The 26,151-nt window shown below is 32.7% G+C and overlaps 2 protein-coding genes across 4 annotated transcripts in view; one reads left to right on the top strand and one right to left on the bottom strand.

The window, feature by feature from the left end:
- LOC137615345 (inactive phospholipase C-like protein 1) overlaps positions 1–26,151 on the top strand; it is a 1,261,629-nt gene that overhangs the window by 1,114,704 nt on the left and 120,774 nt on the right. The gene's annotated exons all lie outside the window — the stretch shown is intronic.
- Positions 1–26,151, bottom strand: part of LOC137615508 (inactive phospholipase C-like protein 1) — an 82,639-nt gene that overhangs the window by 47,625 nt on the left and 8,863 nt on the right. Inside the window, 7 exon segments of the mRNA XM_068345424.1 lie at positions 2,249–2,360; positions 4,937–5,115; positions 6,241–6,420; positions 13,562–13,630; positions 13,633–13,735; positions 20,305–20,476; positions 25,533–25,650. Of these exon segments, the coding sequence (XP_068201525.1) occupies positions 2,249–2,360; positions 4,937–5,115; positions 6,241–6,420; positions 13,562–13,630; positions 13,633–13,735; positions 20,305–20,476; positions 25,533–25,650 (933 nt within the window).

The following is a 26,151-nucleotide window of genomic DNA, read 5'->3' as shown; positions in this document are numbered from 1 at the left end:
TTTCTTCCCATACAATTTCCTCAAACACTTGGTGACTTTTCTTCCCATACAATTTCCCCAAACACTTGGGAACTTTTCTTCCCATACAATTTCCTCAAACACTTGGTGACTTTTCTTCCCAAACAATTTCCCCAAACACTTGGTGACTTTTCTTCCCATACAATTTCCCCAAACACTTGGTAACTTTTCTTCCCATACAATTTCCTCAAACACTTGGTGACTTTTCTTCCCATACAATTTCTTCAAAACCTTGGTGACTTTTCTTCCCATACAATTTCCTCAAACACTTGGTGACTTTTCTTCCCAAACAATTTCCTCAAACACTTGGTGACTTTTCTTCCCAAACAATTTCCTCAAACACTTGGTGACTTTTCTTCCCAAACAATTTCCCCAAACACTTGGTGACTTTTCTTCCCATACAATTTCCCCAAACACTTGGTAACTTTTCTTCCCATACAATTTCCTCAAACACTTGGTGACTTTTCTTCCCATACAATTTCTTCAAAACCTTGGTGACTTTTCTTCCCATACAATTTCCTCAAACACTTGGTGACTTTTCTTCCCAAACAATTTCCTCAAACACTTGGTGACTTTTCTTCCCAAACAATTTCCTCAAACACTTGGTGACTTTTCTTCCCAAACAATTTCCCCAAACACTTGGTGACTTTTCTTCCCATACAATTTCCCCAAACACTTGGTAACTTTTCTTCCCATACAATTTCCTCAAACACTTGGTGACTTTTCTTCCCATACAATTTCTTCAAAACCTTGGTGACTTTTCTTCCCATACAATTTCCTCAAACACTTGGTGACTTTTCTTCCCAAACAATTTCCCCAAACACTTGGTGACTTTTCTTCCCATACAATTTCCCCAAACACTTGGTAACTTTTCTTCCCATACAATTTCCTCAAACACTTGGTGACTTTTCTTCCCATACAATTTCTTCAAAACCTTGGTGACTTTTCTTCCCATACAATTTCCTCAAACACTTGGTGACTTTTCTTCCCAAACAATTTCCTCAAACACTTGGTGACACCTCTAACACGTGAGTTATCGCACGAATGTGGAAGGTAATTAGTTACGGCAGAAGGCCATGAGAATGAAAGGTAAAGAGGAATGAGAATTTAATAAAATTAAAGAGATGTGTTAAGTGGTGTGAGCGTGATTAGAAAATACAGGAAGACCATCGTAAAGGCATATTTAGAAATAAAGTTGACAAACATTTTCTCTTGCATCGAAGGAAAAATATATAGGCCTAATGCACAAACTAAGGAAAAAGTATTGATGATATTAAGGAAATTGTTGCAAGAAGGATGTGGTGTCCAAACTTCATAGAGTAAATTCTTATTATATTTTATAAATGAAAAGTAATCTATTCTAGGTTTGTCAAACATAAGTTAACTTTGGCGGCAAAATCAATGCAGATTTGATTTATGCCGAATTGAAGGAGGCAGTGCATGAACATTTGCTTGCAGATACTGTAACTGTAACCACCTTCGGGCCAACCAAGGGAAAGGCCCGTGCCAACATGAAGAGTTGGCTGTAATACACTACCACCACCAACTGTAACCAAAGACTCCAAAATTCCACCTACCCTCTCTTGATATAATAATGAGGTTTAATGCAGTAATCAATATGCCTGGGAATAGATTTTTCTTTTTAAGGGATTAAGTTTCTAATGAATAAACTGGAATTAGAAAATGGGCAGATAAAACGAAATAAATAGTGCATACCGAGAATTAGTAATATAAAACTAATGTGGGTTAATAAGAGGTTTTGAAGGAATTGCCCATTAGTTTAATAATCAAATCAATAGGTCAGGTCAACCAGAAAGTTAAAGGTATATGAATCGAATATTTTGCAAAGGAGAATAGTCGAGTATTGCTGAATGTTGGGAACTGTAACTTATGGAAAAAGCCTCCTGTGTTGGTAGAGGTGGACGTAAAACGTCTTTGTCACTATTAGTTGAGATATATTCAACTTTCTACTTGGTCTTCACAGTAGAAGTGTAGTGTACCAGGAACGGTTGTTGAGCAAGAAAAATAAATTTGAAATGCTGAAAAGATATTTTTTTTTTATCTTTTTTTTTTTACAGAAAGTTGAGGGCGAAAGACAAAATAGCGACCTGGGAAAAGTCACTAGCTTTGCATACATATTTTCAACGTTGTAAATATTAGCTCTAAACTGTTATCCTTGAAGACCTAAAAGAATACAAGAACAGAGAAACTGTATTTAAAACGCTCTTACCGGTACAATCAGCTGGAATGCCAAACACTTGGATGACAACGTAGGGATCTATGAAGCCGGCTTTCGTCGCTGTGGATCCCCTGGGCTTTGGAAGACACTGCCCACTTATCACCTGCAAAATTATTGAGACTTTAAAAAACAGATATTTTGTTTGTATCTTTTACTACAAGGTTTGTAGCATCCTGCTTTTCATCTATAGTTGCTGCTTGGCTCTTGATAATAACAGTGATAATAATGATAAAAATAAAACCAAAAAAAAAACAATAATAATAATGATAAATAGGCCTAGTGTCTTTCATTAGTATCATTATTATTAGTATTACTAGCTAAGCTACAACCCAAAGATATTAAAGTGCTATACGCCTAGTTGGAAAAACAGGATGCTATAAGGCTAAGGACTCCAATAGGGAAAAAGAGCCTAGTGAGGAGAGGAAATAAAGAAATTAATAAACCATATGAGAATTAATGGAAAAATGGAGCTTATTGTCACTTTACTTTTTCCCTTAACAATAATAAATTAACAAGACACTGCAGCAAAATGTTCAACTCATACGTTCATTTTCTACATCAACCCGTCTTATTTCACATTTTTTTTCTTTATATTTATACTATACAGCATTTATTTATTTAGTTCCAATGTTCCCAATCAACAACTAGCTGAAATATGGGCAACAGAGAGTGACTGGTATTGCAAGAACAATAAAATAAGGGATATTAAATTTATCATTAGTTGTATACACATGGGGGATCAAGAAAGTATATAATACACGAACTGGTCATAAGTGATTGACTGACTCCCACCAAGGAGAGTATGTAGTCAAACCCCTTCATCTACCGAGTACCCCACTTTTATAAAAGGAGATATGACAGTTTGGAAAAGAGATTTCATTTGAACCCTGAATCATAAGAGCGTACTTTATGTTCTGCTTATAACGCAACATTTAAAGAACTGTAGAGGAATTAATACCTAACTTTAGACATCAGCAAGTTTCCAGCGATCAATAGGTCTAAGATATACATATATATACTGTATATATATATATATATATATATATATATATGTATATATATATATATATATATATATATATATATATATATATATATATATATATATATATACGCCACACACATACATATATATAAATATATATATATATATATATATATATATATATATATATATATATATATATATATACATACATACATACATACATACATACATATATATATATATATATATATATATATATATATATATATATATATATATATATATATATATATATATATATACATATATATACAACAGCCTACATTTAACCAAATAACTACCTCCTTTACAATTCAATCAAAAATAATGAAATTTCCAATTGCAAAAGCCTCATCATTTTAAGTGAAGAAACCCTCCAATTTTGATGATATTCTGTAACAATGTTGTTGATTTCATCTCACGCTTTCCTGTCTGGTAGTGGCAACCAACTGTCAAAACCATCTGTTTACGCTTAGGATATTCTCTGCATTTACGATCTTCAAACGTATGTAAGGAATAACGGATAAAATTTATACGATCTTGAAGCGTATGTAAAGAATAACTGATAACATTTACACAACAGGATGGAAAATGCATGTGATGATCATAGGCCGATCGTAATGGTCATCAGTAGATTCTTTCTTCTCTTGAAGAATAGGAAAATACTAAAGTGAGAAAATAAATGGTAAGGGCTAGAAAAGGGAATTTAAATTTTTACTACGATACACGTACATACGCACGCACGAGCGCGCGTGCGCACACACACACATACATACATATATATATATATATATATATATATATATATATATATATATATATATATATATACATACATACATACATACACACACACACACACACACACACACATATATATATATATATATATATATATATATATATATATATATATATATATATAAAGTAAAAATAAAGCATGCTCAGTATATCCAAAATTATGTTAAAGAACCTTAACTTTCATAAACCGCAACAAGACATAAATCTAAATAAAACATTAATTAAATGTTGATCATATAGACATAAAATATATATTTTTATTAACATCAGATCCATTTCTCCTCTGGCATTGCCTCTCCCCTCCTTGCATAGTATATCAGCAACACAGAGACACTTTTATTACCGCCCTGAGCCTCATGGTTAAGGCATCTTTAGGAACCCATTCCCGTGGGATTTGTTTGAGAAATTGGAAGCCTAATCTCTCTCACTTTTCATTCCGGCTTTCAAAAATGAGAGATGCCGGATGTGTGGTCAGGTTTTCTGGCTCTTCTGTTGGCAAAATCCCGATCAGGAATTTTAATGGGATTTTCAACATCATGCGCTGGGAAGCAGTTTTTCTTAGAGGGATGGGATTTACTGGAGTCCATTTAAGCGATGGATGGATAGCATCAACAGCAAACAGCAGAAGTGATAATAACGAGGATAGGAACGATAAATTTCCAGAATGATACATAGATGAGGGAATATTGACGATGCTCTTTTACACAATCGGTACGAAAATTGACGCCAATACATATTTGAGATGAATACAATAAATCTGCTGAGAGAGAGAGAGAGAGAGAGAGAGAGAGAGAGAGAGAGAGAGAGAGAGAGAGAGAGAGAGAGAGAGAGAGAGTGAGAGAGTAACTTACTTTAATTTTGAGGAGTTGAGGAGCAACTCCTGGAATGGTTTCTCTAGAGTTGGCCGAGAAGACTGAAATATGCTCCCTCATGACGGCTGGTTTGATGAGGTACCCACAACCGCCATTAGCTCTGAATTTGCCTTCGTACACGTCCATCATCTGGCCTGGAGTCTGGAAGTTTAACGCCACTGGAAGGGAAAATCAGTGTTGTTCAATTAAGCAACGAATGCAGGATGCTATGGACATAAAATTGAAATAAATGTAACGTGGTCTATAATTTCAAATACAAATAACTTGGCTACTCCAGATTGGTAGTTTTAAAATCCCTGGTGAAGAGATAAAGTAGATAAGCAAAGTGTAATGAAGAAGAGACTGTAGAATACAATAAATAGGAAGACTTAAACAAATGAATGATAAAAAACAGTATATAAGTTTCCTGTCATACTACAAAGGAAAATGTGACTGGATGTTGAATCATATCTGGAATAGAGACTTGGTATAGAAACCATCGATGTGGAGAGTATTTGAAAAAAAATAAATAATAAAATAAATTCAGTAAAGATACACAATCTATATAACTGCATTCATAAAAAATATCAATGCTAGGGTAACAATATTCCGAAGTTATGAAATATACAAAATTAAAATGGCGCGCTCTGCAAGGAAAAATAGTAATGAAAGGGAGAGAACAGGAAATGAAATTTCCAAGCTAATCAAGAGTACAAGCCATGAAAGCAATGATGGGTATAAAATAAAAACCATCAACAATGTATACAAAACGAGAAATATACATGTACTCACAAAGCATAAAATTATGTATGGATGAATATTGTGAATAAAGTTTTCAAGTTTTTATTGCCCTAACAAGATGGAAATGCTTCAGACAATTCAGGCAGTACATAAAAAGCAAACTGGCAACTTTTAATGAAGTTGCTCTTAACAAACTGTTGTCTCATACCTACTTGATTGGCAGTAAATCTTTAAGAATTATATAATTTGAGTTCCTTCTTAAAATCTTATATAACTTTAATAATACTCTTCACAACTAACGGCCTAACCAACGTGCAACACGATAAAATTGAACTTTAGTCACTTTATATCAAGTACCTAAAGAATCTCTGTTCATGTTGAGAATATCTAGTTTCAAGAATAATCTTGCAATCGGTCTTTACATAGAAGAAAAGGGAGTAATGATGCATATATGAAAGTATACTTTTAAGACTCAGATGTGACAGTGTAAAAGTAGCACACAAAAAAAAAAAAAAAAAAAAAAAAAAAAAAAAAAAAAAAAAAAAGCAGCAGCAAGTTCTCACCCATCTGGCAACCCGAATTCCAGAAATCTTGCGGGTTATAATTGGAAGAATCGACTCTGGAAGAATTCGGGTAAACCCTTGTCAGGAACTTCTTGTTATGGTTGACCAAGTCTTCGGGACACGCGTGGGTCAGCTTCGCAGCGCAGGACTCGCTCAGGCTACACATTTCGTTTTTATTCTCTGAAATTGGAAATAAAAGAAGGCAATGAAACTTCAAAAATAATAATAATAATAATAATAATAATAATAATAATAATAATAATAATAATAATAAAGTGATTGTCCAGCGCTTGATCAGAATCAATATAAGAAAGGATATGATACAGTGGCTAAAGCTCTCCACTGGAATCTCTGTAGAAAATATGAAATAAAATACAGCAACAAATGGTACGAACATCAACCTCAAACTATGGTAGAAAATGATCAGACAAAACTACTCTGGGACTAAAGTATAAGGACGGGCAGGGTGATACAAGCACATCGACCAGACACCACTCTGGTTGACAAACCAACGAAAGAAGTATCACTCATAAATGTCGTAGTACCGTGGGACTCATGAGTGGAAAATAAGGGGAGAGAAAAAATAGAAAAGTACCAGGACTGAACTAAGAAGGTTATGAAACATGCAGGTATAAGGGGTGCCAATAATCATAGGAGCACTAGGGACCATACTTAAGTCATTAAAAAGGAATATCGAAATGGTTAGGAGCCCACTTAGCCCCGGTGTACCGGTTTGAAATTACCCCCTCCAAATCTTACCCCCCGGTAATTTGAAACCGGATTCAAACTACCGGGGGGTAACTTGATACCGGTTTCAAGCTAACCCCGGGGGTAATTTGAAACCGGTTTTATGCTACCCCCCTGGTTTCAAATTACCCCCCTAGTTTTTGCGCAGGATCTCATCATTTATGAATATTAATAAATTGCTTATGTTTATATCTTGGCTAATAAATGTCGGCTATTCCATTATCAGTCATGGGCGCATATTTGACCGAGACAGGAAGACGAGGTGAAATTTGATTTTGACGGTTATTTTTTCCATTATTTGAAATATTTCATAATTATATTGCAAGCAAATATTATATAAGGTATAATCAACATATTGATCATAAGTATATATGTATACATACATATACATATACATATACATATGTATATATATATATATATATATATACACTGTATTTATATATATATATATATATATATATATATATATATATACATATAATACATGTATATGTATTTGTATGTATGTTGTAAATACTATATCATTCATGATATCTGTAAATAATTGACACTTTTAATAAAGCAAGATTGTAAGCAATTATAACAGTTTTAATAAAACATGGTACAGTACATGCTGTTTGCTTCTACTGTACTTACATTGGTTGTTTGTATACGAAAACACCTTGACTACGGAAAAGTCGTTACACTTTATAGCCCTCTATGGATGACATTGAACACAACTTGTGTTAATCTCACAACTGTTGTTACTGATTTTAGCCTAAAGGCAGGCAGCTGTGTGTTATCATGGGCTAAATCAAATCCTATTTAAACCATCTTCCAGAATAGTAAGTGATGGATTCGTGTATGGATTTTTTTTCTCTGTTGTTGATCTCAAAATGGAAAATTATTGAAAAACGGTGTCATAAAATGTTTAAGAATTTTACCTGAAATGTATCATAAAGAAAAAAAAAGACCTCGCCACATGGTCACCTGTACATTTCCATACGGTTTATATAACACTTCTGCCCCTTTGTCATAGCTCCATTCTTTCTTCTTACTCATTTCATCAAATGACAAAACAGCAATACCTAGTAATCGAGACTTCATACCATCTTTAATGTCCTCTGGTTTAAAATGAATCGAGCTAACAGTAGCTTACACAACGTTAATTCTGTCTGCACGACGACATGCATGTTGGTAATTTATATTTGAGCTTTTATTTTTTACGTGCATAGCATCCAAATACTACGAAGTTACTATGCATTATCAGTGACAGAATAAATGAATAAACAAAGAGATATATGGACACAAGGAGTTCTATTGTTATATTGCAACTATGGGTATGGTCAAACCATTTTAAGAGCAAACTCGGAGCCCAATAGCGGCATTGCCAGTTCTCTTGGGTCATTTTCAAAGCACACCTGGCTTAACCGCTTTAATCTATGGGCGAGCCAAGAATAGGAGAAAAGGGTCAACTAATAAGTCATTCACCCGGATTTGAACGGTCTAAGAATATAATCCTTTAATTTGATACTCTCCCTAAATTGTTTCCTTTGTTCTTTTTGTTTGCAACCACGTGGTGACAAGTTGAAACTCTTAAATATAACAAATAGCAAAATTGTTATAAAACGATTATCATACTAACAGAAATAATCTTAATTTTGATATCAAATGAATTCAGTTCTCAATTCTGATTGATTATTAAAAGACAGGATTCTTTACAAAGGATTTAATTAACTATGTTTAACATGGTATATTTACGTAGGTGAATGTATTGTTTTAGAATTTATTTATTTAATCGACAAAATTAATTTCTTTACAACAAAGGTTATATTAGCAAACGTGGTTATGGTGACTTCGTCAGATGAAGTTAGTGCTATCACAAAAGATTCAATAAATTAGTTCATTCAGACCATTTTCATGTCTTCCTTTATAATGTTATCAGTATGCTTAATACCCTTGACCCAATTTACCTTGCAAATCTGAAACAAAGTCGTTTTTTATAAGTTGGCTGCATCTGTGACACGTTTGATTGTTTGGTCAATTCCAAATTTAACAATTTCATTACCATTTTCCCATTTTTTTTTCTTAATATTTAATTTAGTAAATATTTTTTTCCATGTAATGCTAAAACAGGGTTCATTATGATGGTTTTGATTTCAAATATTTTTACGGGTAATATCTATCTTTTTTTACTTAATAATTGTTTTGTATAAAGTTAGATGCGTCATAGTTTGTGTTTAATTGAAAGATAAGGTCAGTTAATTAAAAATTAAAAAAAAAAATAAAATCTCGACAATCACGCGCACACTGAAATAAAATAAAGTTTTTACCTCGCCGTGATCACTAAACCTTAAATGAAAGTCTGTAACTTCAAATATTGTGAATTAGGGAATTATATGACACTTTAGGTCTTAAATACGAAAATATCAACAATCACACGAACAGAAACAAAATAAAATTTTATCTCGCCTCTATCACAGAACCTTGAATTACAGTCTGTGACTTTTAACGTGTCATATAATTCACTAATACACAATTTTTGGTCTTAAATGCCAGATTAAACTACTTTTCCTACTGCTGCGAAGCCAACAATAAATGCATGATACATATTTGCGATGTCACATGAATTATTTATCATTCTGATGAGGGGGTAACTTGAAAACAGAGGGGGTAACTTGAAACCGGTTTCAAACTACCCCCCCGGTAATCTGAAACCGGTTTCAAGTTACCGGGGGGTAATTTGAAACGGGGGGTAACTTGAATCCTTTACACCGGGACTGATGCAAAAGAGCGTGCTTCTTTAAACAGCACATAATAATAATAATAATAATAATAATAATAATAATAATAATAATAATAATAATAATAATAATAATAATAATAATAATAATAATGCCCCTTAAATTTTGTCCAATAACCCAATGGCCATAATTTTCTTCTTATGGTCTCCATTTTCTTCGTCTGATAAATTGAGATACGTTATTATTTTAATGTACATTTCTTGGGACGTTGATATCGAATTTTCGTCAATGAGGGAATTATCCTCGTACAAATTCTTAGATATATTTCTTTGGAACATCCAGAGGAGGAATAGGAAACAACATTTTAGTAGAGGTAGGCAAAAAATTAGGTCGACCGTTAAAACATTTCTCTTTTGTAGAGGAAATGTTATTGTTACAAAGCATTGTAAATATGTTATAGAACTAAGTTGACTAATCCAGATGGACTATACATTCTCACATATGGCAAGCCTGGTAGTAAACATTATTTTTCATTTGGTTGGAAAAATGTGGCTCGAATTTTTGCCTACCGGTTTCCCACGTATTTTCTTTCCTTGGACTTATTGGTTTGCAGACTAAAGCTATGAAATACAAATTATACTTGAAGCAGTATAAGTAAGTCAAGAAAAACAAAATATCATCATCATCATCATCTCCTCCTACGCCTATTGACGCAAAGGGCCTCAGTTAGATTTCACCAGTCGTCTCTATCTTGAGCTTTTAATTCAATACTTCTCCATTCATCATCTCCTACTTCATAATTCATAGTCCTCATCCATGTAGGCATGTGTCTTCCAACACTTTTAGTACCTTGTGGAGCCCAGTTGAAAGCTTTGTGAACTAACCTCTCTTGGTTAGATATCACATATATATTTTTGAAAATGTATACTAAAATAATGTCTTATTTAGAAAAAAAAGAGTTAAGAATGAGGTTTTAATTTATGAGATGTTTTTAATTCGTTTGTTAAAAGCTAAAACGGATTCCTATAAATTTGTCATGCATGTATCGACTGAAGTTTTACCGACTTGGAAAACTCATCCATTCCGATGATTGAGCTTCCATCTCCTTTTTTTCTTTTTAACCAGATTTTCAATTTGTGTCTTAAACTTCGAGGAATTCCTATCCTCAAAACGTAATCTTGGTATAACTAATTGGTTAATAAAAAGCAAACATATTGGATTTCTATTAATTTCTACTAAAATAGAAGAATATTAACGACTAATTACAATAATTTATTGTTGAGACTCCTTCTTAGAAAAAAAAAAATCGTTCCAGGCGTACTTACATGAACCCAAAAGCAGAATCAATTTACTGTAATTTTCAGTATTTGCTTCATTACCAATTTACCGTAATTTTCTGTATATACTACAAAAAAAAAAGAAAAAAAAATACTGCGATCTTATACATTAGCTGCATTCTATTTGTTGAGAACTAGAAACCTATGAAAAAGTGATTCTCAACTTTTTTTTCTTACACCAAAGTTCGACTCGAACAGTTCCAGCGGTGAACCATTAACCATAAATCTAATCTGACAATGAATATATAACGATTATTGATAATATTAATCTACTCTATGAAAGCTTACGGCAATATTCAATCAATGAGTCAAATTGTAAGCACTCTTAATCCTGAAGTTAATCATTAACATGTATAATTTCCGCACACCTCGCAAACATTTTGCAGATCTCCTGGAGGTCGCAAAACCTCAGGTTAAGTACTTTTGGTTTCAAGAACTTTTTGGATGGTATACTGCCCCTTAGAGACTCGTACAAAGTTTCTCATAGTCCTTGATCCCTATGCACTTAAAGTCTTCGTCGGCATCTAGTTTCCAGTGTCATATAAAATCTTTGAGATATATGATACGTTGTGCCATAAAAGTCCACTGCTATTAAATAATTTTTAATTCTTTTCTGCAATCGCGTTAGATTTGCCGACCTCAGGAAATTGTATTTTCAATCAATCATAAAACTTGAAACAGCAGGAAAACAAGAAAGAGAAAGAATACTTTTCTTCACAAGGCAGAAAAACAAAACCGGAACAAAAATATAAGACCAGACAGGTATAATCTAATTCCAAGCGCCCGAAAGCGGTAAATGCAATTAGCGTAACAACATTTAGATACGTAATGATATAAGGACGGGACAATGGATATCTCTTATCACAAATTCGTTTTAGCTTTATTTGACGTTCTGTTTGGTTTTGCCCAAGGAAAGGAAGCCTCAACAACCAGTAGGTTTTTCCTTTTATCGGGGAATAGCCTCAAACACGGATTGCAATTGTAAGCATTTTAGACTGAAAAGGGAATATAAACATAGACATATTCATATGATATACACACATGCCAATCTCTCTCTCTCTCTCTCTCTCTCTCTCTCTCTCTCTCTCTCTCTCTCTCTCATCTTTTATCATCGTTTATGATTAAACGTGGTTATTAGTATTAAAAATATCCCGAGAAATGCGAAGTCACGAATTACCTTCCATTTAACCAAAAAAAAAAAAAAAAAATACTGCTACGGCGTTTAAAGCAATTATTCTTTTTAATCAAATATTTGGACTATTTTGGGGAGTCTTACATGAAATTACAATAATCATGATGGTTTTCTTGTTTGAAGGTACACTCACGTACACTATTCTATCTTATTTCTCATCCTCTAGTTGTTTCGGAGTTTTTATAGTTTATATATGTAAGATCCATTTTAATGTTGTTATTGTCCTTGAAATATTTTTTTTTTCAATTGTTCATTACCTCTCTTGTAGTTTATTTATCTCCTTTCCTCACTGGGCTATTTTACTCTGTTAGGGCCGTTGGGCTTAAAGCATCCTGCTTTTCCAACTAGGGTTGTAGATTAACTAATAATAATAATAATAATAATAATAATAATAATAATAATAATAATAATAATTATAATAATAATAATAATAATAATAAAAATAATAACAATAATAACAATAATAATAACAATACTACTACTACTACTACTACTACTACTACTACTACTACTACTACTAATAATAAATAATAATAATGGAAATAACTCAAACGATGGAAATTCAGTCAGAAAGTCCTGTTACATTGCTGGCCCAAAATAAAAGACAAAGTGCATTATGGGAGTGTGTTTCAAATTGAATCGTACAACAGAGAAATGACAGGCAACTACATTAAAATAAATAATATCCAATGTTAAATTGAATTAAGAGTTCAAATAACGGCAATTGCAAGGATTAAAAGGTATTTGAAGTACAGAACATAAGAGAGAGAGAGAGAGGAGAGAGAGAGAGAGAGAGAGAGAGAGTCATCTGATATGGAGGAAACCTGAAAACTAATTAGGATTTAATAATGAATTCATTAAATGAGAGAGAGAGAGAGAGAGAGAGAGAGAGAGAGAGAGAGAGGGAGAGAGAGAGAGAGAGAATACCTGATATGGGAAAATTTTTAAAACTCTAAGATCTCATCATAAATTCTTTAATGAAATGAAGAGAGAGAGAGAGAGAGAGAGAGAGAGAGAGAGAGGTCTGATATGGAAAAATCTATAAAAATCTAGTATCTAATCATGACTTCATTAAAGAAATGAGAAGAGAGAGAGAGAGAGAGAGAGAGAGGTCTGATATGGAAAAATCTATAAAAAGCTGGTATCTAATCATGAATTCATTAAAGAAATTTGAGAGAGAGAGAGAGAGAGAGAGAGAGAGAGAGAGAGAGAGAATATCTGATATTGGAAAACATATAAAAAGATAGTATTTAATCATAAATTCATTAAAGAAATGAGAGAGAGAGAGGAAGAGAGAGAGAGAGAGAGACGAGAATCACGTTTTGTTTTTGCTGTGGGGAAATCGGTGAATCTGGTCCGGTTGAGGGAGATGAGCGAGGAGAGCTCTTGCAGAGCTTCATCTTCTTGGGGTTGTTGTTCCTTTTCGTCTCGCCTCCTTCGTCCTCTTCGGAGACCTCGCCTTCCTCCATGTCCTCCGTCGGGAGTTTCTTGCCCTGAGATCAAAGGGAGAGAAAATATGATTACTGATTAGATGCAATTCAATCTTCGAGCTATGAATAGCACATTGATGGCACGGGCAATGTTATAACTCGTGGCATTTCATTGAAGCATTAAGTGAGTATATGGGTTTGGATATTAATTAAAGTTTATTGCAACGTCTAACAATAACCCAACAGTAATGTGTATGTAATATATATATATATATATACACACATGTGTGTATATATTATATGTATATATGTATATATATATATATAATATGTACACTATATACATATCTGATATATATGTATATATATTTACAAATATATATATTATATATATACATATATATATTATATTTTATATATATATATATATATGTGTGTGTGTATACATATATATATAATATTACTGTATATATAAGCATGTATGTATATATATATGTGTGTATATATATATAAATATAAATATATATATATATATATATATATGTATATATATATATGTATATATATATATATATATACTGTATATACATACATACCTCATAATGTGATCGAATCCTAGTAGCTATGAACCATGCCACCAGAAACTCTAAAAGAAGTCTGAATCTATGTGCAAACGGCATTCAAGTATCAGCCTAGTGAGACCACCGTCTTACATGCCACCATTAGTGTTACGATCTCCAGATAATACCTAATTATCAATCAATCTTACATACCAGTCAGTTTGATCCATTTTACCAACTCATCAAGAATCGAAACATCTTATTGAGTGGATTCATCTAGTTCTTAAAGCCTATGCAAGAGAAAAGATGATCATAAACAATTATATTGATGGAGTGTTTGGGCTTACTATGTCCTATACTATACGAGCGACACAACGTCATAAGTTATAAACATCTATAAAAACAATTGTAACGCAGTTCCGGTAAGCCCCCGCTGCTTCCTCCGGTGCCTTAGATGACCGCGGAGGTAGCAGCAGTAGGGGATTCAGCATTATGAAGCTTCGTCTGTGGTGGATAACGGGGGAGGGTGGGCTGTGGCACCCTAGCAGTACCAGCCGAACTCGGTTGAGTCCCTTGTCAGGCTGGGAGGAACGTAGAGAGTAGAGGTCCCCTTTTAGTTTTGTTTCATTTGTTGATGTCGGCTACCCCCTAAAATTGGGGGAAGTGCCTTGGTATATGTACGTATGTATGTATAAAATCAATGAACGTATACTACTAGCGTCAACCAAAATAGAAGCAACTCGATATTTGATACATTTTTCTTTCATGTTCTATTTTCAAATGAAATTGAAAAAAAAAAAATCCATAGAACGTCGACTCTTGGAATTTGTGGAAGAGAGCAATTTTGGAATCGGATGTGGTTTGCGATACCGTAAAATTTGTACCCTGTTCCGAAATTTTCCTTTTCCTGTCCTATCCATGCTTCAAATCTTTCCTCGGCTGGAAACCACCCAAGTGCCGAATTCGTTACATGGGTTGACCAAGGCACAGTCATAATATTGTCTGATCTCGAAACCCATGCAAGATCATTTCTTTGGCCGTTTGGCGAAGGTATCTCAGACTTACTTCGTCGAAAGAATTTGAAACCCTTTCCCGAGAAAGATTACTGATTTTTTCTCTTTCTCGGAAATGTTGATCACGTAAAAACAATAGGCAATTTATTTTCACAAAGTTGGACGAACTAATTTTAGATGAATTAGATGTTGAGTTAGATGTTCGTAATTATGAACGTCCATACGTGTTTACACGAAATCTATTTATGTGTTTCAGTATCATCCTCATATAAATTGAAGAAATAAAACTTTCTTTTGAGTTAAAACTCAATTTCCAATTACCTTTATGAGAGTTTGAATAATTTGCGTTTTAGCAACTTGTTCATGTATTCAAAAATCAATTTTGAATGGGTCTGAAAATTATATTCGAAAGTATTAATAATATATTCATATGAATTCGAACATGTTTTTATTAATTCGATATTATCATATTGATAAAAAGCAAAACAAAAAACAAGTAAATAAGTGTCAACACGTTAGTAAATTCTAAAAGATTGTCATACAAAACTACGTGAGTTCAAATGGTAATGCTTATCTACAGTAACATCATAAGCTTCACGACACGTTTATATGATTGTTATGAACGTTTGAACAAACCAAGTAACATTTTCATGAGCTCTAAAACACCTTTATATGATTGTTAATAACGTTTGAACAGACTAACAATTTCATGAGCTCTAAAACACGTTTATATATAATTGTTAATAACGTTTGAACAAACTAAGTAACATTTTCATAACCTTTAAAATACGTTTATATGATTGTTAATAACGTTTGAACAGACTAAGTAACAATTTCATGAGCTCTAAAACACGTTTATTGGCTTGTTATTAACGTTTGAACAAAATAACCTCTTCATAAGCTTTAAAACAAGTTTATATGATTGTTGATAACGTTTGAACAAACTAAGTAACAATTTCATGAGCTCTAAAATAGGTTTATATGATTATTAATAACGTTTGAAGAAACTAAGTAACATTTTCATAGGCTCTAAAACACGTTTATATGAGTGTTAATAACGTTTGAACAAACTGACAATTTCATGAACTTTAAAAGACGTTTATATGATTGTTAATAACGTTTGAACAAACTAACTAACAATTTCATGAGCTCTAAAACATGTTTATATGATTGTTAATAACGTTTGAACAAACTAACTAACAATTTCATGAGCTCTAAAACATGTTTATATGATTGTTAATAACGTTTGAACAAACTAACAAGTTCATGAGCTCTAAAACACGTTTATATGATTTTTAATAACGTTTGAACAAACTAACTAACAATTTAATGAGCTCTAAAACACGTTTATATGATTGTTAATAACTTTTGAACAAACTAACTAACAATTTCATAAGCTATAAAACACGTTCATATGATTGTTAATAACTTTTGGATAAACTAACTAACATTTTCATGAGCTCTAAAACACGTTTATATGATTGTTAATAACTTTTGAACAAGTTCATAAAATATTTCATACAAAATCGCAAATGGTCACATAGATAGAACATCTCGGTATCCCTTGGTATCAGTGAGTTTAATAATCCTGTAAAAGAACGTTTATTTGCTGTCAGAGAGTTTGATAATTCTTTATTTGCTTGGGAGTACTACCTGGGACCCCAGTGTCCATTCATATGCGCACGTAAAAATTCCTCTTCTTCTTCTTTGTCTACATCTTTTCCCATTTTTATGTGGGAAAATAATTATATTATCATTATTACTTGCTAAGCAACAACCTTTGTTGGAAAACCAGGACGCTATGAGCCCAAGGGCTCCATCAGGGAAAGTGTAGCTCAGTGAGGAAAGGAAATAAGGAAATATTCTACAAAAAAAAAGTTTAAGAATAACATAAGAATAAATCTATCGTATTGTACCAACCGTGTGTCACACAATTGTACAAAATTATTTTGTATATATTATGCTTGTATCTGCGCCCTTCCCTCGCACTAAAAAGAACCTGAATGATCATGTCTCCGTTTTGCTCTGTAACATTGTCTGTCTCTCGAACAGGTCATGTCCTGTTGCCTTGAGGTTTTGTATATAAAGAAGAGTGTTCCTTAATAAAGAACTCAGTCGTTTCCAATCTGTCTTTGAGTTCACAACTCCTCTCTCGGCCCGTCACATTGGTGAGTGAGTCACTCCGGGGTCACCAATGTGACGGGCCGAGAGAGGAGTTGTGAACTCAAAGGCAGATTGGAAACGACTGAGTTCTTTATTAAGGAACACTCTTCTTTATATACAAAACCTCAAGGCCACAGGACATGACCTGTTCGAGAGACAGACAATGTTACAGAGCAAAACGGAGACATGATCATTCAGGTTCTTTTTAGTGCGAGGGAAGAGCGCAGATACAAGCATAATATATACAAAATAATTATGTACAATTGTGTGACACACGGTTGGTACAGTATATAAACAAGAGCGGTAAATTCTGAGTTTCAAAGTTTCTTTTACCGATGAGATTAATAACTGCCGCCAAGTATATGACAGTTCATTTCCTCCGCCTTAGACAAAGTTGAGTCTCGCAGAGTCAGATATATCACGTCTGTGTGAGTTTAGGCGCCTGGCAATCCAACAATTCTGCTTTTGAGAGGATTTTTTGCACCAGACGTGTGTGTAATACGACATTAACGTGCCTGATTTAACGTTTGCTACGCTCAAGGTGACATTCTAGAATGAATGAAACTATAGTCCATTTCTTTTAGCGATGCATATTTGCACCGACTCGCGGCGGTGCCCTTTTAGCTCGGAAAAGTTTCCTGATCGCTGATTGGTTAGAATTATCTTCTCCAACCAATCAGCGATCCGGAAACTTTTCCGAGCTAAAAGGGCACCGCTGCGAGTCGGTGCAAATATGCATCGCTAAAAGAAATGGACTATAGGAAGTTTTGTAAAAAATAATTGTTAAAAATAAATAGATGAAAAAATCGAATGTGAGACCTATGTATTCCGGGCTACATTGAGAGTCTTGGTACTCCACATCATCATGCCTTGAACGACTTTCTATGACTAATAAAAACCTTATAATGACTCCCACATTGAATCGTAAAGGAACCATTGCGTCTTTTACCGACCTTTGTCGTCTCTATGGTTTTCATTGCTGTGGTCTGAGACAGTCGTTACGTAACCCAGATCAGAACTAAGAATGACATAGACGATTAAAAGAATGTTAGGAAATCGGTTTGGAGGAAAGGCTTTCCTCAAAGCTTTCGATCTTTGGTGATATTCAGGACGAATCTTTTCATATAATCCAGGTAGACTAAATGCCACGTCTTTTAGAGAGAGAGAGAGAGAGAGAGAGAGAGAGAGAGAGAAGAGAGAGAGAGAGAGAGAGAGAGAGAGAGAGAGAGAGAGAGAGAGAGGTCCCCTTTTTTGTTTCATTTGTTTGATGTCGGCTACCCCCCAAAATTGGGGGAAGTGCCTTGGTATATGTATGTGTATGTATGTACGTAGGCTAAATGTCATGTCTTTTAGAGAGAGAGAGAGAGAGAGAGAGAGAGAGAGAGAGAGAGAGAGAGAGAGAGAGAGAGATCCATCATTATATAAAAAAGAACCCATTTATAGACGAAAACTTCTGACGATTTCGGATGTCGAAGATATCAATGAGACCGAATGGCGCAAGAGAATGAAATACGGGACGATATAAAAAGCCCCTAAAACTGGAGATTCGAAAGATAGGATCGTTGTGTCTCATCGCGGAAAACGTGAGGAGGACATAAATTCCCGTAAATTCTCGTGAATTCTCGCTCTTTGATGGAGATCGCTAAGTGATCAGGTCCAAATGAGGCATGGCGAAGGAATAAAACGATGCCGTGGTTTATGTGGTGCTGGGAGGGTAAATAATAATAATAATAATAATAATAATAATAATAATAATAATAATAATAATAATAATAATAATAATAATAATAAGAATTTATGCTTATTATTATTATTATTATTATTATTATTATTATTATTATTATTATTATTATTACTTGCTAAGCTGCAACCCTAATTGGAAATGCAAGGTGCTATAAGCCCAGGGGGCCCCACAGGGAAAATAGCGTATGTTGTGTTTGTAAATAAGCTGATTTTCTGCATATGTATAAGCTAACCCAAGGAAGCCTATATATCGGCTTTGAATGTAATAAGACTAAAGACTAAGTTATAAAAAGACAAGTCAGGTGAATTGACAAACATCGTATGTAAAGCTTATTTTATTTATGGACTGACACCGAATTAAAGTCTAATTCGCGAGAACATTTTCCAACGATTGCTCTGGAGATTAAAGTCTTTCTAGGTCTTGAACAAAAGCTATCATGATTGTCATGCTATGAGACCTATGTAATCAACAGTTTTAAAAGCATAAATTTCAGGTAGACAGGGTATAATAATCATAAAGGCCGCTCATGAATGGCAGGGGCAAGGGGCAGTGACATTGCCCTATCAAGCAGGACAATGCCCTAGAGACTGACCATATATATATATATATATATATATATACATATGATCAGCGCCCAAGCCCCCTCTCCACCCAAGCTAGGAACAAGGAGGGCCAGGCAATGGCTGCTGATGACTCAGCAGATAGACCTATAGGCTTCCACAAACCCCACATCCTTAGCTCACAAGGATGGTGAGGTTGCAGCGACCAAAGAAACTAACGAGTTTGAGCAGGACTCGAGCCCCAGTCTGGCGATCAAATTTTAAGCAATCGATTTTCCAAGAGATCTGTGACCAAATCATTCGATGGAACGCATACACTAGTGATTATTGAACTCTTAATAACATTGAAAATAATAATGACAACATAGAAGAATTGAAATGTAAATATTAGTGTTAGTTGAAGCTCTCAACAAAAATAACAACTATAGTGACAGTAATAACAACAGCAAAAAAAAAAAAAAAAAAAAAAAAAAAAAAAAAAAACGATAATACTGACAAATGATTTTAATTCAAACGCATACATTGTTGATTAACTGAAGCTCTAAGAACATCAATAATAGTTCAAATGACAGTAATTGCAACGATGACTTACCTTGATTAGTATTTTGTATTTGAGATCTTGCGGACTGAGATCAGCGACTGATCTCTCAGCTTCCGGCGGGTGGATGTAGAGATAAGTTCCTAAATGATTCCTAAGCATCTTCGCCATCTGTCGCTGCTGCTTGATGGAACAGTGGTTCTCTAGATGCACTATCACAGGGTACCTGTAACAGAAATGGGTACAAGTAGAATTAGAGGGGATACTCAGCAATGTTAAAAGTTTGCATTAAAGAAAAAAAAAACGGTAAATGACTGGCAACATTTATTCCAGGATTTTTAGCGTTTTAGAAAAGGATATATTCATGTAAAGGAGTGATATTACGGTCACCAACCCGTTAAAGAAAATGAAAAAGTAAGGTAAAATTACGGTCGCCTGTATTTTACTAAAATACGGTTAAAACAGTATATTTTTACGAAGAATTTCCCATTAAAATTACGTTTTTTTTTTTCAAGTGAGTAGTGAGCAAACCTTCGCCACACCACAGTCTTATTTTGCTTTTAACTCCATTGCGTACTTTTACTTTAATAAATTTTCTACAAAATTTAATGGACTTGTCCTTGTGTCATACCACACATGTCCACCAAGTATCGTTGAAATTGCTATAGTGTTTTATTGGCGCAATGCTGTTCACATACAAAAATTAAACTAACAAAAATTTTTCCATTTACTTAAAATCGCCATTATTTTCAAAGTACGGTTGCGTACTTGTACTTTAATGTACTTTATCGAAGATGTTACAGATTCATCCTTGGGTCATACACTACATTTCCACTAAGGTTCGTTGAAATTGGTTAAGTAGTTTTTTTTTTCTTTTTTTGCGTAATTTTGTTCACAAACACACACACACAAAAAAAAACTAACAAAATAACATTACTAACAAAAGATTCATCCTTGGGGTATACACAACACGACTATATATATATATATATATATATATATATATATATATATATATATATATATATATATATATATATATATATATATATATATATATATATATATATATATATATATATATATATATATATATATCTGAGCGGGGATACCTTAACGTGATGAAAGGGTTTGAGCATCGCCATAATCAGCAAAGCTGTACTAATCAGGGCCACCCATACTTGGATGGTTTGCTGTAAGCGATCAGACAAAAGTCTCCAACCATCACCAATAGGGTGTTTGCCAGCGTGGACATGAAAAAGGATATATCTGAGGCCTTTGTCCTGCAGTTGAGCAGTTGATTAGAAACGGTTGCATTTGTTGTTGTTGTTGTTGTATATATATATATATATATATATATATATATATATATATATATATATATATGTATATGTAAATATATATATATATATATATATATATATATATACATATATATATATATATGTATATATATAAACACACATATATAAACAGTATATATACTGTGTATATATATATATATATATATATATATATATATATATATATATATATGTATGTATGTATATATATGTATATATATGTATATATGTATATATATGTAAATAAATAAATATATATATATATATATATATATATATATATATATATATATATATACATACAGTATATATATACCTGTACTGCATATTACATAAACCTAGAGAGAGAGAGAGAGAGAGAGAGAGAGAGAGAGAGAGAGAGAGAGAGAGAGAGAGAGAGAGAGAGAGAGAGAGAGAGAGAGCAGTCTCGTAGACGTCATTGGCATAGGCTATGAACCGTTAGAGACATGTCAGAAACACGTCTCGTCTCCCCAGCAGGGTGACCTAGTGAGTTATTTCGGTGAGTTTCCGAGGAGAGCGAAAGAGTATCGATTCTTAAGGATAAATGAAGTATGAGAATTTTATAAGAGAGATGTTAAGAAGATATAAACCTAGAGATCTCTCCTTTTAGAAGCCTTATTCCAAAAGATTTTAAGTTTTTTGGACTTACATTTTTATCTATCTTGTGGCATTTGCTTTTTCTTTTTCTTATTCCGTTGTGAAAATAATTTCCAGGGTTTTGCTTAGTTAATAGAATGGATCATTTCATCTTGAACTTGCTTATTTCAAGATTTGTTATCCTTATTTAATATCTTGATGAAGAGTTGGAAGACCCAGGCCTACATGGTTAAAGACTATGAAGCGCGAAGTAGATGATGAAGAGAAGTTTTTAATTAAAAGCTCAAGATAGAGACGACTGGCGAAATCTAACCGAGGCCCTTTGTGTCAATAGGCGTAGGAGATGATGATGATGATGACAAGCTTCAAGTCACACATGCAAAAAAAAAATTATTCATGAAGACCTACATTTGAGTAAGCATGCATTATGAATTATGACCCTAAAGCGTTTTAATAGAACCAGAACCTAAATTTTCTAAAAACTGTTATTAATTCTACCCCGGAAAAAGCGTTCTCAACCATCCACTGGCCTTTATTTACATTGCACCAAAATCCCCTACCGCGGCATTGTTTAACATGCCGTGCTTAAGGAAAACATGGCAAGATATTCCCCCTCAACAAACAGCTCTCTTCCTTTATTTTGGCAGTGTTTGGGATAACAAGAAATGGTACTGATGCTACCACTGCTACTGCTTATTCAAGGTTTCTACTAATGCTATTGTACAAGCTTTTAGTGAAGTGATATGAATAACAGTAAATGCTAATGTTGTGGTAATTGCTGGTATTATTTACCCCTCTACAAGACTTTTCTAAACAGAAGTAGAGGTTGTCTCTGCTACTGCTACTAGGTTTCTTAAAAACTTTTGAGATAACTGCAGATGGTATTACAAATACTTTCTAGTTATTACAAATTTTGTATTTCCTAAATGAAACATTATTGATTTAGGAAACTTTGTGTCTGTTTAAAGATGCTTTCAGAAATTTATATTTCGAAAGAAATATTATAAAACAAAACTGTTTGGTTCATAGTAGCAACAAAAGCTACTCTAGAGGAAAGAAACAGTACCGATAAATGCATATCCTAATCTAGCACCTGCTCACATAAAACAGTCACGGTTGTATAGAATCATGAAGCTATAATTTCTAAAAGATTATCCAAAGGATACGAATATATGATATCGCCGGCTTCTATCATGCTACTAAAGTTTTAGTATATTCTTTTACAAGGCTATTTGGATACATACCCTTTAAAAGACCAAGATTTTCTTACTGGAAACCACAGTCCTTATGTAATTAAATTTGCCATTTCATTCTAAAAATTTTTTTTTATTCAATTGAGCTGCTTTCTGTAGTCGAATCAACAAATTACGTCACGAGTTTCTAATTAATTTTCAAATAAGCCTCTAGGACGTAAATTGAAAGAATCATGATCTTGCATCACTTGAATAAAAGTTAGAATCTATTATTATTATTATTATTATTATTATTATTATTATTATTATTATTATTATTATTATTAATAGCTAAGCTACAACCCTAGTTAAAAAAGCAGGATGCTATAAGCCCAAGGGCTCCAACAGGGAAGGATAACACAGTGAAGAAAGGAAATAAGGAAATAAATAAACTACAAGAAAATAATTAACAATTAAAATAAGCTATATTAAGAGCAGTGGCAACATTAAAGTAGATCTTTCATACATAATTTATAAAAAGAGATTTATGTCAGCCTGTTCAACATAAAAACATTCAGTGTTTGAAATTATAAAAAAAAAGATTAGTGAAGTTGAAGGAATAACCGTTTACCTGTGTCACAAGTCAGGGTTGTTTTGATTTAAATAAAATTATTCAAATCAAAGTGATATGGATGGATTTAAATCGAGTGATTTAAATAAATTTAAATTAAGTGATTTAAATAGATTCAAATCAAGTGATTTAAATAGTTTTAAATCAAGTGATTTAAATAGCTTTAAATTACTTTATCTAAATCAATTTAAATCAAGTAACTTATATAAAGTGATTTAAATAGATTTAAATCAAGTATTTAAATAGATTTAAATCAAGTATTTAAATAGATTTAAATCAAGTATTTAAATAGATTGAAATCAAGTTATCTAAATCGATTCAAGTCAAGTGATTTAAATCGATTTAAATCAGTTAAAGAAATCATGATTTTAACCAAAATGAAATATACTGTCAGAAATTACCTTTGAAAAAAGAAAACTTCCAAAGCTATTTACTATTTATAAGTATTTCAACAAACGAACAAAATCCTAGTTAATAGCTATAACATTTCGGGTAAACTTGGTGCTCTTAACAATTGAAGTTATTCCTGCAATTATACAAATTATAAAGGCCTTGAATTTTTTTAACAGCGTTAATAGGATATAAAAACTTTGTTGCTAGTACAGTACGCACACGGAGAAGCCCTAAATATGTTTTTAAGTTTTATTTCTTACTGTGTACTGTATGTTAAAATAAAACTCCTGTATATTCGTATTTTTGTTTGATTGCAATTTCGCTTACATTTGTTTATTTATGTACTAGTTACTATAACTTGCCCGATCCCATTATATCATTAGTCTGAATTTTAGTTTTTAAGAGAAAAATTCAGTTTGAGTAATGTATATTAAACTAGGGTTTCATTTGGTTTTTATGTTGACCAGGCTGACATGAGTCTTTTTATAGTTTATATATGACATATCTGTTTTTGACGTTGTTAATAGTTTATATAGAACATATCTGTTTTGACGTTTTTACTGTTTTAGAATAATTTATTGTTAACTTGTTCTCATCATTTATTTATTTCCTTATTTCCTTTCCTCACTGGCCTATTTTTCCCTATTGGAGCCCTTGGGCTTATATCATCTTACTTTTCCAACTAGGGTTGTAGCTTGGCTAGTAATAATAATAATAATAATAATAATAATAATAATAATAATAATAATAATAATAATAATAATAATAATAATAATAATTCAACATAGATCAAGTTCAATACCAGAAAATACCCTCATAAGACTGAAAAAAATAATCAGCAGCAGCAAATAGGTACTATTGAAAAATAATCTAAATCAAGATGAATCAGATCAATAAATGTTTTTTTTTTTTTTTTTTTTTTTGAAGAAAATCATGATTTATTCTTAACCCTGGTCACAGTACAGATAAACAATAAGAATCAAAGTTTCACAGAATTTTTTTTTAGAGGAAGAAGTGATTATTCAAGTCAGATCAGATATCAGCGTTACCCCAGTCACCTGCGCAGAAAAAATTGAAGGAGCTACGAGTATTACATACGTCAATGAAGATCAGTGTTACACTTACGCAGAGAAATCGAAGGAATAGCTGGCTATGGCATCGACGACCTCCCTGAAGGGTATTTTACTGGTGAGGGTGTTGCCATGGTAAACCATGGGCTCGTCCTGGCCGTCCCACACGTCCACTGAGGAAAGGAAAATTTGACATTGGTCAGTTTACTCATAAAATAAAGTTTCATAGTAACTTTTAAATAGTCAGTTTATTCACAAAATAAAGTTTCATAGTAACTTTTAATTAGTCCGTTTACTCATAAAATAAAGTTTCATAGTAACTTTTAACTAGTCTGTTTATTCATAAAATATAGTTTCATAGTGACTTTTAAATAGCCAGTTTATTCATAAAATAAAGTTTCATGGTAACTTTTAATTAGTCCGTTTATTCATAAAATAAAGTTTCAAAGTAACTTTTAAATAGTCAGTTTATTCATAAAATAGAGTCTCATAGTAACTTTTAAATAGTCAGTTTACTCATAAAATAAAGTTTCATAGTAACTTTTAATTAGTCAGTTTACTCATAAAATAAAGTTTCATAGTAACTTTTAAATAGTCAGTTTATTCATAAAATAAAGTTTCATAGTAACTTTTAATTAGTCCGTTTACTCATAAAATAAAGTTTCAAAGTAACT

The sequence above is a fragment of the Palaemon carinicauda genome, chromosome 21 (genome assembly GCF_036898095.1).
Source record: "Palaemon carinicauda isolate YSFRI2023 chromosome 21, ASM3689809v2, whole genome shotgun sequence".
Classification (NCBI taxonomy): Eukaryota; Metazoa; Arthropoda; class Malacostraca; order Decapoda; family Palaemonidae; genus Palaemon; species Palaemon carinicauda.
Note: the sequence above shows the minus strand (reverse complement) of the source record. Positions and strands in the feature narration are given on the sequence as shown.